At 37.2% G+C, this 17,262-nt stretch overlaps 3 protein-coding genes across 3 annotated transcripts; 1 reads left to right on the top strand and 2 right to left on the bottom strand.

Annotated features, from left to right (window-relative positions):
* Nucleotides 1–580: 580 nt before the first annotated feature.
* Nucleotides 581–6,677, top strand: LOC119767857 (SET domain-containing protein SmydA-8). Its single transcript, XM_038257551.1, has 6 exons — nt 581–1,249; nt 3,655–3,792; nt 4,309–4,431; nt 5,294–5,484; nt 5,556–6,301; nt 6,370–6,677. The coding sequence occupies exons 1-6, from the start codon at nt 1,061–1,063 to the stop codon at nt 6,606–6,608; spliced, it is 1,626 nt and encodes a 541-aa protein (XP_038113479.1). The 5' UTR covers nt 581–1,060; the 3' UTR covers nt 6,609–6,677.
* A 4,030-nt stretch (nt 6,678–10,707) lies between these two features.
* On the bottom strand, nt 10,708–11,884 carry LOC119766083. Its single transcript, XM_038250467.1, has 3 exons — nt 11,131–11,884; nt 10,878–11,067; nt 10,708–10,820 (listed from the first exon to the last, which is right to left on the bottom strand). Exons 1-3 carry the CDS (start codon nt 11,314–11,316, stop codon nt 10,708–10,710), a joined length of 489 nt encoding a protein of 162 aa, XP_038106395.1. The 5' UTR covers nt 11,317–11,884.
* Nucleotides 11,885–16,094: 4,210 nt separating this feature from the next.
* LOC119767568 lies at nt 16,095–17,262 on the bottom strand. The gene is made up of 4 exons (XM_038256441.1): nt 16,931–17,262; nt 16,753–16,838; nt 16,490–16,688; nt 16,095–16,315 (listed from the first exon to the last, which is right to left on the bottom strand). Exons 1-4 carry the CDS (start codon nt 17,031–17,033, stop codon nt 16,212–16,214), a joined length of 492 nt encoding a protein of 163 aa, XP_038112369.1. The 5' UTR covers nt 17,034–17,262; the 3' UTR covers nt 16,095–16,211.

Genomic DNA, 17,262 nt, shown 5'->3' with positions numbered 1-17,262 from the left:
GTTAGTTTTTAATTTTTTTTTGCCCTCTGACCTTTTGAACCGTTTTGAAGGAAGGCGACATAAACTTCGAAAAATGTTTGCAACGGCCTTAGTTCTTTTTAAAATGTGATTTTAATTATGATAATGAAACACGAGAAACACGAAGTTTTGAAATGAAGTTTGTTGTTTTTAATGAAAAAATACCCTTTGGGGTTATTACACTTCTCTAATTTACGCAATTTATCCACTGTGTTTGTTATAAATAATACATTTTAATATGATTTTAAAACAATAACTTCATCCCTGCGTCGCTACCGTGACAACAAACTACCGAGTTAGGTTAGGCGCAACACCTTAACGCTTGCGGCTCGTGCCGCCACTTCTGAACCAGCTGAATGTGTGTGTATTTTGATCCAAAATTAAACCACTCGCGTGTGTGTTTTGTAGAGTAAACTGCTGATATCAGTCGTTGACTACCCGAAGAGGAAAAACACGAGCCCCGTCAAGAGGAGCGAGGTATTCAAATAGATGACGCAAATGCTGATGAATATTTTTAAAGTGTTACGTTCTTTAAGACCACACCCCCCGACTTCTCGTGAAAATTCTAGCACCGAACGTGCGTGAAAACTTTCTAGATCACACGTTTCTAAGCTGTATTGGTGCTCACGTTTTCCGTGTAGTCGTGAACCGGCTTAATTTTCTCGATTTTCCGACGATTTTCCACGCGACCGTTCAGCAGCAGCAGCAGCAGCAGGGAAGCGAGCTCATTTGAAGTGATCGTGTGCACAAAGTCGGAGCTCGAACAAAAACGTGTGAAGAACGGTTCGAATTCCGAATTTGGAATAAATAGGTCAGTCAGTTTTTCCGGCGGTTGACATTTTCATCGCAATTTTCCGGGGTGAAAAAGAGCCATTTTTTTTCGCTCGGAGGGTGCTAAATCGAAACGACGGTGTCGTAAATCGAGAAACCACCAACGGAAGAAGCGATCCCAGCGATATTTCAAGGGAGATTATCTGCCCAGGGTGTAATAACTTGCTTGCCGAGTGTAAATTGTAGTGAGCTGTGAAGAAGTGAAGACGAAATGGTTCAGGACGGCAAAGAACCTGCAACGGCGGTGGCGGTGGCGGCCTCGCCGACAGGAAGAATTTGTCCGGTCTGCAACGAACCGGCCACGAAGCGATGTTCCGGCTGTAGTGCCATGTACTACTGCAGCGTTGACCATCAAAAGCAGGACTGGAAGAATCATAAAAATGTTTGCCACCCATTCAAAGTATGTGCGCCCGGCTGCTTCTTTGTGTTTGTGACGATGTTTGTGTGTTTGTACGTGTTGTTTTTTTCTTTTGCACAGGGAAATTTATTATTATGCCCTTTTCGGTTTGGTCTTCGGAGGCTCTCAAGAACATTCTAGAAGCGAGCTAGGCTTCATCTTCTGGCGGTTCTCGGTCTCTCGTTGTAATATAGTGGTTTACGGGGTGTTTAGGGATGTTCGTCAATGTTACTAATTTATTCTATAATCACGCCTTACTTACAAAATCAATCTTTGTCATTTCTAGAAAAATATTCCCAATTCCCAATCGACCCAAGAAACAAAAAAACAAATCTCTAGATAGGAACCGTCAGTGGGGGTAACTATGGGTCAAAAAACGATACACCTCTCGTAATTTCTTGAAAACAAAAACAATTTAAATAACATCGAAAAGCTTTCAACGTAGATTTGTTCTTAAATATTTTTTTAACATTTTCCCAAAACATGGTGAATTTTGATGAACACTACCTTAAATGCCAATAGTTTTAAAATTGACCCAATCGCACCCCTTAGAAGGGGTGATATTAGGTCAAATTAAACTGAAATGATGCTCAAATACAACGATATGGTAAAAACAAGTCATCCAACAGTGTTTCTTGTTCGAGGGAATCGTATTAACATGCTACAATGTTTGAAGTGGAGATTTTCAAACATTTGGTTAGTTTTCGAGCAATTTCAAAAAAATATTAGAAAAATGATTTTTCGAGAGGTCATTTTTTGCCCAAAAACGTACCGTAAATCGGGGGGACATTGATAGGATTTTAATTTATTTTTGGAATATTTTCCAACTGGTAAGGATTTTCTCAAGACTATTATTTTTAAAACATGTACTAGGGTAGGCCACACAAGGTCCATGCACTATTTTGAAAAAAAAAGAACAAAAAAAAAAAAAATCGATAGTGTTTAAAAAATAGTTGCGTTGGAAATTCTTCTTTTGAATACCCGGGTGACTTTGATAGTCATTGTTTTTAGTGTTAAAATCAGGTTAAAGGTGTTCAAATTTTATTTTAGCGTCGAATGTACAAACGCTAAGGTTGCTGATATAGTTTTTTTTACAAAAAAACTATGTTTTTACTTAGTTAACTAAGTTTATAAGCTTTGTAACAACATACATATAAATTTTAGGTAAAATTGTTAAAAAGTCAGAATTTTGCCTGAAAATTGTTAAAAATAGTTTTGTTTGTAAAATTATCGATTCATATTGCACTTTAAACTGAATTCGAAACACGAATAAAAAATTTCACATTTTGTATGAAATTTGTTCTACTGAAAATGCCTTCAAATTTGGAAATTTTATTTAATTTTGTTTCAAAAACACACAATTTTTATTATTTACTAACTTTATTTACCTTATTTTATTGTACTTGACCTAAAAATCGTCAAGTACAAGCATTAAGTACAGAGCATTTTAGAGTGATGTTCAATTTTCTTTGAAAATAATTGACGGCTCCACCTTAAATAGTAATCTCTATTTCGTCAATTTAAGACCGTCATTTCGGGCGAACCTAGACTGCAAGTTTTAGAGCAATTGAAAGCTTGAAATTTGGAAATCATTGCACTATTTTTGTGACCTTTCCAACGAGTGCAAAACATCGAAGATCTGGCAACCCTGTCTCGAGACATGGCCACTTAAGTGATATCGATGTACTTTTTGGAAGCCGGATATAAAAAATAGATGAAACTTGTGTACAGCCATTGTTGTGAGGAAGGCTCCAACCACATAGGTGGATTAAGTTAGTTTTTGTTTCAAAGTTAATAAAAATGCTAATGTAATACTTTGGGTCATACTGATTCTTTATCAGACGGGTAAAACACAGCTTTCAAGATTGGTTATCAAGATTTATAATAATTCTAGCAAAACATTGTAATAGGGCCGAAGCCGAAGTGTAAACAAAGAGTCTATCCTGCTCGTTCCTAATGTAAACATCAACTGACGTGAGCAGGATAGACTCTTTGTTTACACTTCGGCTTCGGTCCTATTACAATGTTTTGCTTGAATTTGCGATCATCCCAACTGCAGTAGTAGCCAAGGTAGTAGCATACATCACAAGATCACCATTGCAGCTACTGGTGGACCTCCGCTTCTGTAACGGTGATGATAATTTTATGCTTTGGTGAAATTTTTTACGACAGCTCTATCTTTACGACCTACGTATACCTACGAATACAACAAGCCAAGCGACGTTCTTGGAGAGATCTCCTCACTTGCTTTTCACCTCATGATGTCTTGCTAACATTTTCCTCTCTCCCATGCGTGTGTGTGTGACTTTTCTTTTAAAATCAGTAGCAGCTGTTCCACACTTGTGTGTGTGTGCGTGTTTTGGCCATGTTTTCCCGTGTATTTATTTACGTTTTTTTCCTCCCGGCAGATTTGCAGTGACGAACGGTTCGGACGCTACTTGGTGGCCACAAAGGACATCAAAGCCGGTGAAGTCGTGCTGAAGGAATCGCCCCTGGTCCAAGGTCCGGCCCAAATTACGGCCCCCGTCTGCGTGGGATGTCTCCAAGTGAGTTTCTTTTTTCGCACGTTGGTTCGAATTGATCAATGATGGCGAAACGAAACGGTCGGGGTATAAAATTCGAAATGGATTTATGGAATTATTTGTGACCCAAGGGATGAATAGTTGAATTTTGTATGAATTCAAATAATACAATGTGTTTGGTATCTTTAAACCTGTGCCGATGAAGCAACAATTTTGTGATTCGATTATCTGAGGATTCATTTATTCGAAGTGAAACTTTTCCAAGCACTTTGGATAATCAGCTGCATAACTGGACGAATCAGTAGAATCGATAAATTTAAACTAAAACAACCACTGGAAGACTAATCCATGAATCAACCCCATGATTTGCTCCAACCAGTTAGTACATATATTACCATCAGTGTCTGGTTGCAGGCTCCTCCTAATATCCTTCAATCCGTTACACGGTTCCACAGATAATTCCGTTTCCATTCACTGCTCGCCAAACTCACTAATCAAAATGTTTCCTCGCTTCCTTCCCCTGCCTCTCTTCCCTCACAGGGTTTGGTCGAGAAGAAGTTCCTGGAGTGCGAACGGTGCGGTTGGCCGGTTTGCCGGCGTGAATGTCAAGACCGTCCCGGTCACCAGGCGGAATGCAAATTCACCATTGCCCGTGGCAGCAAGGTAAGCGATTGGGTTGGGTTGCGTCGGGTGGTGGATTCCGGATTCCGTCACGTGTGCGTGTGACTGGCCTGGGACTGTCTTCGGATTGTTATTCGCTCCGGAAGGCACATTATTCACAGCCCATCAACGGGGTAATCTGTGCCAGGAGAGCTGGGCAGTGCAAGTTAGCATGCAAATTTGTGGCCCACAAACACACACTCACGCACGCAATAACACTGAAATTGATTAGAATCGCATGCCAGAACTTGGTGGACGCACACGTGTGGCAGGAGCCGGTGGTCAGTGGCCTCAGATATAAGTACATCCAGTAGAATCAATTTAATCAAGTCAAAAAACAAAGGACAAAACAAAAAAAGAAAAAAGACAACAGACAACAGACAACAGACAACAGACAACAGACAACAGACAACAGACAACAGACAACAGACAACAGACAACAGACAACAGACAACAGACAACAGACAACAGACAACAGACAACAGACAACAGACAACAGACAACAGACAACAGACAACAGACAACAGACAACAGACAACAGACAACAGACAACAGACAACAGACAACAGACAACAGACAACAGACAACAGACAACAGACAACAGACAACAGACAACAGACAACAGACAACAGACAACAGACAACAGACAACAGACAACAGACAAAAAACAAAAAAAAAATCAATTGTATGGCTGAACTCTTTTCACACTTCCATTTTTTTTGTATAACCCTGAGTGTTTCAAAACATGGACCATTTTGAATCTTCTCACTCTCCTTCGTGCAATGCATGAACAACCCATACAGATCCCGTACAGAGTGCTGCCGCCACCGGTAATAACATTAGTTCTGGCTGTTTAAACTTTCAGATGTCAATGCAGCACTTCTACGTCCCCCATCCGGTGTACCAGTGCCTGATTCCGCTCCGTTGTCTGCTGCTGGCCGAGCGGAATCCGGCCAAATGGCAGGCATTAATCAAGCTGGAATCGCACGAGGAGCAGCGCCGCGGCACCGAACAGTGGCGTAACGACCGCGAGGGGGTGGCCAAGCTGATTCCACGGTAAGGGGGTGTCAGTGGAGACGCGTGGTCGTTTGATTGTTTGGATTGCTCTATTCGTTGCATCGTTGCAGGTTCTTCAAGTGCGAAAACAAGTGGACCGAAGACGAGATTCTGCGAATCATCGGCATTCTGCAGGTTAACGGCCACGAGGTTCCGCTGACGGAACCGCCGTCGGTTGCGGTCTACAACAACGCTTCGATGATCGAGCACTCGTGCCGGCCGAACCTGTCCAAGAGCTTCACCGACAAGGGTGAGATCGTGTTTTGGGCGCCGAATCCGATCGCCAGTGGTGAAAGGTTGAGCATTTGCTACTCGGATGTTCTTTGGAACACCGGGAGTCGATTGGAGCACCTGAAACAGACCAAGTTGTTCCAGTGTACTTGCGTGAGATGTTCGGATCCGAGCGAGTTTGGAACGTACTTTAGTGCGATGAAATGTTCCGGGTTCAACAAGGAGTTGAACTGTGGCGGCATGCTGATGCCGGAGAATGAGAAGAGCTGGAGTGAAGGAAAGTGGGTTTGCAACAAGTGTCACGGAACTGTTGAGACCCCGAAGATTCTCAATATGGTAAATCGCTGTAAGATGGATTTTGAGGCCATGGAGAAGACCAACGAGCAGCACTGCAACAAGTACATTCAGCACTACTCGCGTTGGTTGTCCCCAAATCATCACTACATCGTGGATGTCAAGATTTTGTTGTCGCAAATCATCGGCGGTGGAAGTCCGGACGCCATCAAGAGAATCCCGGAAGAGTCACTGATGAATAAGATCAAAATCTGCCAGGAGTTGATTGCTCTGTTCCAGAAGGTTTGTCCCGGTAAGAGGTGTTAAAGTGGGTGTCAAGTCAAGCCATCAATCAATCTAATCAACACTCTCAAATTTCAGCTGAGGCCCGCGTCATCGGGACGACCCGCTTCGAGCTGCACGCTGCCCTGGCCGAGTTCGGACGGCGGGGTGTCGAGACCAAAAATCCCGCCGTCCGGAGTGCCCTCGAGGACTCGTGGTTCAACGCTTCCGAGTGCGTTCGGATGCTGTCGCACGAGCCGTCCGAGCTGCCGGAGAGCAAAATTTGCAAGCAAGCCGAGATGAATATTGCCTCGTTGAAGGTGCTGCTGGGAATGTAGAGTATGGAGAGAGGAGTGTGTTTGCACGTGTATTTGGTTGAATTTTATAGGTTTTATAAGAAAGACAATCATTAGTTGTGTTGTGACCGTCCATAAAGCACCACCAGCGTTACCATTTCATAAGTGTTCAGTTCATGATAGATTTGACATAGCATAAGCCTCATATGACGTAATAAAATAAGTTTGCTCGTCTTAAGAGAATCTTTTGCTTTTAATTTAGAAGAAAACATTCTCCTCTTTGTGACACACAAGGCACCAAAACAAAATTAGACAGTTTGGTTGTATAATTTCCACTCGTTATTCGTGACCTCATACTTAAATGCAACTTGTGCACACACCGTCATCCTGTATCTCCGCACGTTGAAAACAACTTTTCCGAAAAGGTTTCAACAAAAAAAATCCCGACTACACAAGACTAGCGCTTGTTTTAAATTTTAATTAAAAGTTTATCCAGCAACGACAACAACGTCGTCTACGCAGATGCACTACGTTTCGCATAGTGTATGTGCGCAGTTGTGGTCTTTTGAATCAAGTTTGAAGCGTTTAAGTTACGAAGTGAGCAAACGATGATTTATTCAAGACTGGCCGGTAGAAGAGTTTGTGGGCAGGATTTTTGCTTCTTGAAGGTTGAAAATGCATTGCCTGAATCTGAATAATGAAAGTTGTATTTAAAAAATTAAAAAAAATTGGCATGTCTGTCAAAATAAAAAGTATTATAGTTTCTTAGAAACATGATTTTTTGTATCTAATTTTGAACCTTTTTGAACATCATTTTTATTATCTTTCTCTCTACTTTTATAATTTCTAGCAATCTGGGCGGTGTTGGTGGTGGCGGTCCTCGTAACAAATAGAGAGCAGACAGGTCTTCTTTTTCATGAAACCTGTCAATTTTCAAAAATCAGATCAAATTGTTCGCTTAACAGCATTCCCGAGCAGGGGTAAATAACACATGAATACAAACTTTTGGTATTACTTGGGCAAATAACAGAGACCAAAATTTGCCTTTGGTTGCCCAGTAATAGATGGTAAAATACCATAAAATCATACCAAAATCTTAAATGTGGAATACCCTAAGATTTGATTTGATTTTGATTTGATGTGATTACCAACAGGGCCACAAGGATGACCTATGTAGCGGTTGCCTAGAATTACAGTGGCTCAGACTTAAAGGGAGCATCTTCAAATTACTGCCGTATGAAGGGCCAAAAGGGGGTTGTTGAACGCGAACAAGCAAAATCACTTACGGTGTCCCCAGGGGAAGAGAATCTCCTTCCGACAGTAACCTCCAATAACTCTGAAAAAAAGTCTGACAAAGCTTAAAAACAGGGCTCGCACCCTGTTGGGGGCCTGAAAGGGCGTGACAGACAGCTGGAAACTGACAGAGGTAGGTAGATTTAACTATTTGTCAATCCTTAAGAATTGTTTAATTAATAACCTAATTTCCCCTTGTGACGTAGTTCTGGTCTTCCACTATCCACATCCAGTCTCCGCCACTACAGCATACAAAAAGGAAAATCACAGATGAGACAAGGTCAATGCGGATGGAGAGCAAATTGAGCTCAGTATCCCCTCACAAAGACTGGTAGAAGTGTGAAAAAGACAGTGAAAATATGAAGAAAGGCAAGAAGAAAAATTAAAAGATAGTCAATGCGGATGGATCCGTGATCCCCTCACAAGGACATAAAGGTGACGGATGGTAGGGAGGGCAAAAGAAAAACACAAAATTAAGAATAAGAAATACTTCAAATACTTTAAATACTAAAAATACTTTAAATAATTTAAAAACTTTAAATACTTTAAATACTCTAAATTTTTTAAATACTTTACAAACTTTAAATACTTTAAATACTTTAAATACTTTAAATACTTTAAATACTTTAAATACTTTAAATACTTTAAATACTTTAAATACTTTAAATACTTTAAATACTTTAAATACTTTAAATACTTTAAATACTTTAAATACTTTAAATACTTTAAATACTTTAAATACTTTAAATACTTTAAATACTTTAAATACTTTAAATACTTTAAATACTTTAAATACTTTAAATACTTTTAAATACTTTAAATACTTTAAATACTTTAAATACTTTAAATACTTTAAATACTTTAAATACTTTAAATACTTTAAATACTTTAAATACTTTAAATACTTTAAATACTTTAAATACTTTACATACTTTAAATACTTGAAATACTTTAAATACTTTAAATACTTTAAATACTTTAAATACTTTAAATTCTTAAAATACTTTAAATACTTTTAATACTTTAAATTCCTTAAAAACTTTAAATACTTTAAATACTTTAAATACTTTAAATACTTTAAATACTTTAAATATTTTAAATACTTTAAATACTTTAAATACTTTAAATACTTTAAATACTTTAAATACTTTAAATACTTTAAATAATTTAAATACTTTAAATACTTTAAATACTTTAAATACTTTAAATACTTTAAATACTTTAAATACTTTAAATACTTTAAATACTTTAAATACTTTAAATACTTTAAATACTTTAAATACTTTAAATACTTTAAATACTTTAAATACTTTAAATACTTTGAATAAAAACAATCACACCGTCTTTGCAGACTGAATACTAATATTAAACAGGCAAACATTGAACGAAAAGTTCCAGGAGGATAAGGCGGAAGTCCAACCCGCACCCCATAGTAACTAAGAGATCGGCAGTCGAAGCCGCTAACCACTGCGCCACGAAGCCCTCCACTATAAATACTTTGAACACTTCAAATACTTTATACATTAAATACATGAAATACTTTAAATGCTTTAAATACCTCAAATACTTTCAATACTTTCAATACATTAAATACTTCAAGTACATTAAATACTTTAAATACTGTAAATACTTGTTATACTGTAAATACTTTATACACTTAAATTACTTAAAATAATTAAAACGCTAAAAATAATTTGAATCTAAAGTTTTTTTTAGAAAAAAGTCCTATTAGGTAGCTATTGTGTTTCATTTGTATATAGGACGTTAAAATAACTCTAGAAATACTTCAAATACCTTTAAATCTTTAAATACTTTAAATATTTAAAATAATTGAAATACTTAAAAGAAAAAAAGGAAATAAATGTCAATAATAATTCCGCAATATCAAAATGTATTTGCTGGTCAGTATACAAAATTTCAATTGAACTAAAATCAAACAAAAAATCTAACTTTACCAAATTCGGTAAAAAATCTAAGTGTGTTCAGTTTAAAATGGTGATCATCGCTGACATGCAAAAATTTTGAATGAAATTTGTACTGGCATAACTTATCTTTTATGATTTTTAAAACGGTTTCATAAAAACATGGTAAAATACATAAATGTTTGAAAATTAAAATTAAAATTAAAAAACTCTGCTCGTCTTCTGAAGCAATCAAACAGATTGCCTAATTTTAAACGGTTGGTAATTTCAAATAGAACGCATCTTCAAGTGTCTGCACTCGAGAGCTGTCGTCATAAGGTGTCTGTCGAAATTGCCTCTTGAGGGAACAGGCAAACAGACAGACAAACTGAAGAAGCAGCTCTGCTGGAAAAACTTTTCTCTGGAGTAAGTGAAAATACTAACAGTTTAATCGTTGCTCGGTCGTTCCCATACGATGTCATTTTTGCTTTTCCCAGGAAAAGGCGGTACCTTGCTCCACACCGAGGGGAAAACTGTTGAATTGAACCCCAAAAGCAAACATCCGCCCGATGAAGGAGTTTGTTTGAAGGAGTAAAGAGAAAAAAAACCGAGGAAAAGCAGAAACTATTATCAGCAGCATTTTCCCGACTTTTGCAATTTTCTTAGCCTGGAGGCATCAGACGGATCCTCCCACCTTCCTCCTTTTTCTCTTTTGGTCAAACAGGAGAGACTCTTCTTCTCTCTTTAGAGCGCACCACGCCAGCAAATAGATATTAAACTCGGTTCGGTGAGTTTCAATTATGAGTAATTGAAGCAGAATTGATCGGATGAAATGCTTTTTTCGGTTTTCGGAATGAAGTTTTGGATGGTCTTTTGAAAAGGGGGTTGTGTGATTATTTTTAGGTAAAGTGATTAATATCTAGTTTTTATTTTTATTAGATCAACAATCAATCAATAACGGAATGTAACGAACTTGGATGACGTTCGATTGTAATTTTATTTTCGTGCCTGATCGTTTTGACTAATCCTTGGAGGACCCAACTGACTCCGGTATAATAAACTGAAATTAGAAAAAGTTAGTCATGCAAAATCAACCTTAACTGAAAAACCCTCTCACCGATCAACGCAGTGATGCCAGCAATGTAGAAGTAAGTTTCTACGATGACTGCCAGCTCTGGATCAGTGTTGAACATTTTGTCACGGGTCGTTGTAACAGTCAACACGCAGGCAGTGATTAAAGCAATTATTTGCAACGCTGACGTAATCGTAAAATATACCCAGTGAAGCACGATGAATATTATTCGACGCTAAAATAGAATCGTATCGTCAGTGTGATTTTTCAGTTCTCAAATCAAACCTCGACTACTCACCATAAAAATTCCGTATATTACAACTGGGGTCATCATCAGTGATAATGCAAGATGTACCTTGTAGATAATGTTGAATGGCCCACTGCTCTGCATCAAGAACACGTTAACTATTAACAGTATTGAGCTGATTAGCCGCCATACTCCATAAGTGTATCCCAGTGTGAGAAATGTACTGTTCGAAACCATTTCACTAAAATGTAAACAGTACCACTTCGTACAACACTTGCAGCTGTTCAAAGCTGTGCCTTTCAATGAGGTGAGCTTTTATAGTAAGTTGATGAAATCACGCCCATTGACGAACTGAGCAGAAAAACCCAAATGAAACATTATGTGTGTTTTAAGTTTGTTTCCGAAACGTTGGATTTTTTTTTATTGATTTTCTCATGTTAACTTAGTTACACAGTTTACTGATGGGAACAAGGGCGTCTATACGCAGTGTCCCTACACCCGCTACAAATTTCTGGTGCTTGGGGAGGGATGAGGGAAACCATTTTGTTCTATGCGCCGGTGTTTGTAGCATTAAAATTCGTACAAAAAAACTTATGCACGTGGGATTATGGAGTAAAGGATGATCGAAATGTTCACCTAGCGCTCACATTCGATTCCAGGACCAAGATCATATATACAAACATACATACACATACTTAACATAGTTACACAGTTTACTGCTTAAAAAAAAGCATAGCATAGCATAGCATAGCACGTCACAGAGATGAACTTGTCTGTATTCTGCTCCTACCCGAGCATGGGTAAATAACCAATGAAATGCATAATAATACCTTTCTATGGTATCAATACCAAATTATGGTATTCCTGGACCCCTTAAAATTTGTCTGATCGCCATCCCAAAGGCGAACAAGGACATAACCAACCCAGGTAACTACCGCCCGATCAGCCTTTTGAGCAGCCTGAGCAAACTCCTGGAACGGGTGATCCTCGCCCGGATAAACCGTCACCTGGAGACGGAGCAACTCATCCCACACGAGCAGTTCGGCTTCAAGCCGGGGCACTCAACGGTGCACCAACTCGCCCGTATCTCGGAGATGGTGAAGCGCGGCTTCCTGGCGGGGATCCCTGCATTTTTACAGTCACTGAAATCATCCTCAAGATTAAATAATTTGGCTGGGTTTTCGTACATAGTTTCCTTTAGTATAGTTGTACATAACTAACTGCAGTTTGAACCATTTTTCAAAAGTTTTGTAAACAAAAATTACCAGCTTTTGTAAACATGCTCAATTTTGGTCTAAAAATGAAAATTTTAAGTTTTTAAATATTTTACATGCTAAACTTGTTATATTTTGAACACAAACGTACAGGTTTTATGTGAAATTGCTGTATCTTATAGAAAATTAAAAGTTTGGATTAATAAGAAACATTTTGCTTAAGATTTCTTCAAAATGTTGAAAGGGGGATCAAATTACCCCCAACATCTTGAAAATGCCGGTTTCAAATATTTTTTTAAAACGCTTGTCATTATTCCAAGAGGGGTAATTCTCCGCCAACTCACACAGCAGTTGCCCCGACCCCTCTTCGATTTGCGTGAAACTTTGTCCTAAGGGGTAACTTTTGTCCCTGATCACGAATCCGAGGTCCGTTTTTTGATATCTCGTGACGGAGGGGCGGTACGACCCCTTCCATTTTTGAACATGCGAAAAAAGAGGTGTTTTTCAATAATTTGCAGCCTGAAACGGTGATGAGATAGAAATTTGGTGTCAAAGGGACTTTTATGTAAAATTAGACGCCCGATTTGATGGCGTATTCAGAATTCCGAAAAAACGTATTTTTCATCGAAAAAAACACTAAAAAAGTTTTTAAAATCTCCCATTTTCCGTTACTCGACTGTAAAAATTTTTGGAACATGTCATTTTATGGGAAATTTAATGTACTTTTCGAATCTACATTGACCCAGAAGGGTCATTTTTTCATTTAGAACAAAATTTTTCATTTTAAAATTTCGTGTTTTTTCTAACTATGCAGGGTTATTTTTAGAGTGTAACAGTGTTCTACAAAGTTGTAGAGCAGACAATTACAAAAATTTTGATATATAGACATAAGGGGTTTGCTTATAAACATCACGAGTTATCGCGATTTTACGAAAAAAAGTTTTGAAAAAGTTGGTCGTCATCGATCATGGCCGTTCATGGTCACCCGCGACAGACACGGACGACGAAACAAAGAGAAACGCAAAAAGTAACTTTTTCAAAACTTTTTTTTCGTAAAATCGCGATAACTCTTGATGTTTATAAGCAAACCCCTGATGTCTATATACCAAAATTTTTGTAATTGTCTGCTCTACAACTTTGTAGAACATTGTTACACTCTAAAAATAACCCTGCAAAGTTAGAAAAACACGAAATTTTAAAATGAAAAATTTTGTTCTAAACGAAAAAATGACCCTTCTGGGTCAATGTAGATTCGAAAAGTACATTAAATTTCCCATAAAATGACATGTTCCAAAATTTTTTACAGTCGAGTAACGGAAAATGGGAGATTTTTTAAAACTTTTTTAGTGTTTTTTTCGATGAAAAATACGTTTTTTCGGAATTCTGAATACGCCATCAAATCGGGCGTCTAATTTTACATAAAAGTCCCTTTGACACCAAATTTCTATCTCATCACCGTTTCAGGCTGCAAATTATTGAAAAACACCTCTTTTTTCGCATGTTCAAAAATGGAAGGGGTCGTACCGCCCCTCCGTCACGAGATATCAAAAAACGGACCTCGGATTCGTGATCAGGGACAAAAGTTACCCCTTAGGACAAAGTTTCACGCAAATCGAAGAGGGGTCGGGGCAACTTTTCCCGATTTCGTGTGAGTTGGTAGAGAATTACCCAGAGTTTATCTGATGTAATACCCTTATCAGCCAAACATAGTTGAATGTTTAAGCTTTCAATTCATGCAAAAAGATCATAGTTTTGTGAGAAATTGACAGAGTTATGTGCGATACAAAAAAAGGGGATCAAGTCTCCCCACTCTCCCCTACAGTATGTAAAAAAAGTATTTACACACTTGGGGCACTATGCACATATTGTGATAAAACATGTAAACAATTTAAAGTTTGACAGAAATCTAGTACTACGTTTTGTTCAGAAACTCATGCTGAACATTTTGCTACAAAAGGCTCATGAAAAGATGATTTCTATAAAAAGTTATATAACAAATACTATTACAAAAATCGAAAAAGGTGCAGAAAAAGTTTGTACACCTTTCAAAAAATTAACACTAATAAACTTATTTGTTGACAAATCACCATAAATCCAGTCTACGAACTCCAAACAGGCATCCTTGGCTGTTTAAAAAAATAATTTGGATTGAATATAAAGTTTACTAATTACTTAGTATAAAAGTTTATATAACTCTGGAAATTCTATATAAAACTTATCTAAACTTAATTTTGCAAACTTTTAATTCAACTAAATGTCAATATATTACCACAGAATTGCTAAAAAACATTTTGGAGTGGGTATAACACCGTTGTGGAGGTCTTTGTATCGATAGAATAGAGTTTTCGTTGGAATTTCGTACCAACCCGGAATTACGTCGTCGGAAAATCCGCCGGCATCCGAACCGGTCCACAATTCACAAGTCAACACGCAGAAAAATAGGGCATATTTGAATCAACAAAACGTTTTGCTGATTTGAAAATCAAGATTTTTGTTGAATCAACGCTAAACGTCAAAGCAACTTTTTCAAAACAACAAAAGATTATTGGGAAATTGAGAAAATCAAGGTTTGTTTCAACGCAAAATCGGCGTTGATTATATTCAACAAAAATTTTGTTGAATCAAACCTCGTACAGGCTGATTCTACAAAATATTTTTCTGCGTGAACCTATGTGGCATCGGAAAGGGCATAAAATTTCCGATCTTTTGATACCCAAACATCTAGGTTTTCTATAAAACCCACGTTTTTAAATACCTGGGCAAAAAGAGAGTTTGATCCACGAGAACAAAAATTACGAAAGTCCATACATTTTTGGCAGGTTGCTCAAACGAAACCATAACAACGTTTTTGACTAGGTGTTAAATACCAGGTACTAGGTACTAGGTATTAAATACGTGGGTTTTATAGAAAACCCAGATGTATGGGTATCAAATGATTGGAAATTTTATGCCCTTTCCGATGCCACTTAGGTTGACTTGTGAATTGTGGACCGGTTCGGATGCCGGCGGATTTTTCGACGACGTAATTCCGGGTTGGTACGAAATTCCAACGAAAAATCTATTCTATCGATACAAATACCCCCAAAACGGTGTTATACCCACTCCAAAATGTTTGTTTAGCAATTCTATGGTAATATATTGACATTTAGTTGAATTAAAAGATTGCAAAATTAAGTTTAGATAAGTTTTATATAGCATTTCCTGAGTTATATAAACTTTTATACTAAGTAGTTAGTAAACTTTATATTCAATCCAAATTATTTTTTAAACAGTCAAGGATGCCTATTTGGAGTTGGGAAAGTGGATTTATGGTGATTTGTCAACAAATAACATTATTTATGTTAATTTTTCAAAAAGGTGTACAAATTTTTTCTGCACCTTTTTTGATTTTTGTAATAGTATTTGTTAAAGAACATGTTATGGAAATCATCTTTCATGAGCTTTTTATAGCGAAATGTTCGGCATGAGTTTCTGAACAAAACGTAGTACTAGGTTTCTGTAAAACTTTAAATTGTTTACAAGTTTTATCACAAAATGTCCATAGTACCCAAGGGGTGTAAATACTTTTTTTACATACTGTATTCTTAGCTATAGTACGTGCAAAATCTGATATAGGAGATACGATTTTTTGAAAAAAGGTGTATTATGAATATCAAAAATCAAGACAAAAAAAATAAAATATTTTGAATTTTTTCTCTAGATTTTCAATAGTTTAAATTATCTGTTAAAAAAAATTTGTTTTTCCTAAAATAAAAAAAAAACTTAGTTTGGGAATTGAACTTTTAGTCATAAAATGTTAAATAAAAAATTGGGAATGTAATGATTTAAATTGAAACTCTTAATACACCGGATTCGTCAAACTCATATGTTTGTAATGGATAAAAAAGCATAAAATTTCCCATACAATCATGATTCACTCTATTCGATGTATAAATTGGTGTTCTTCGTGTCGATGGTCTTTTTTGTCTCAGAGTAAGCTCCAATTACGCCGTTTAGTATCCAAGCAATAAAGGCATAGAAAACTAAAAAAAAAAGATACAAATCATTGGAATTTTTGTAAGTTTAGTTAACCCAGCCACGAAAAATTCTAGCAGAGCTGATTCTGCCAGAATCCTGCTAGAACGGTGAAACATTTCTGCTAGAATGCTAGAATCCACGATGTTCTGTGACTGGGAAGTTGCTAGTCGACAACATACTTGACAGCAAAGCGAAACTGGTGATGTGCAGCGCCGTCAGTGCCATCATTAAATCTCCCTGAAAGTCGGACTTTTGCACCAGCTCATACGTGGCGGCCCGTTTCCCAAGGATGACGCCATAGACGAACAGGGTAATTACGAGCAGCACGTACGAAAAGGCTACCCAAATAAGATGTACGATGACGAGCTGGTTGCGCTGCTGCGGGGGTTAGATTGGCGTTTGAGAAAAGTTAAGCACATTTAAGTTAACTGGTGTAACTTACCCAAGTTATCCCTACAATGAGCAGAATGTCGAAAGTCATCGAGAAGATGGCAAAGAAAAGGCAGGCAATTGAAATGTTGTCTTTTTCTGAAAAATAAAAAAAAACATATGAAGTGAAAACAATGCGCAAAAATTTGACTGAATTGACAATTTTAATCACTTTTCAATGTTTTACATACCTTCCACCAACAGGCTAGAGTTGATCAATAACAGCAAAGAGCTGATTGAGCCCACTCCTGTGTAAATGTAGCCCATCTTGCGAAAAAATTCTTGGGAAACCATTCTGAACAGAATTACAGTAATGATAACTTTTCACTCCAAAGCTTGTCAGGTCTACTCGTGTACTGAATTAGTCCTCCGTCCAGTTGAATCTGATGTGTGGCTGTTTAATGTTGCAGTTTTTGTACTAAATATATTGTTCAATTGAAATCATTTTCATGTGCACTGTATTATCGACAATTTTGTCGTCACATCGTCACTAGTTGAACTATTTTAGGCCTGTTTAGTAAAG

The sequence above is a fragment of the Culex quinquefasciatus genome, chromosome 2, assembly GCF_015732765.1.
Source record: "Culex quinquefasciatus strain JHB chromosome 2, VPISU_Cqui_1.0_pri_paternal, whole genome shotgun sequence".
Classification (NCBI taxonomy): Eukaryota; Metazoa; Arthropoda; class Insecta; order Diptera; family Culicidae; genus Culex; species Culex quinquefasciatus.
Note: the sequence above shows the minus strand (reverse complement) of the source record. Positions and strands in the feature narration are given on the sequence as shown.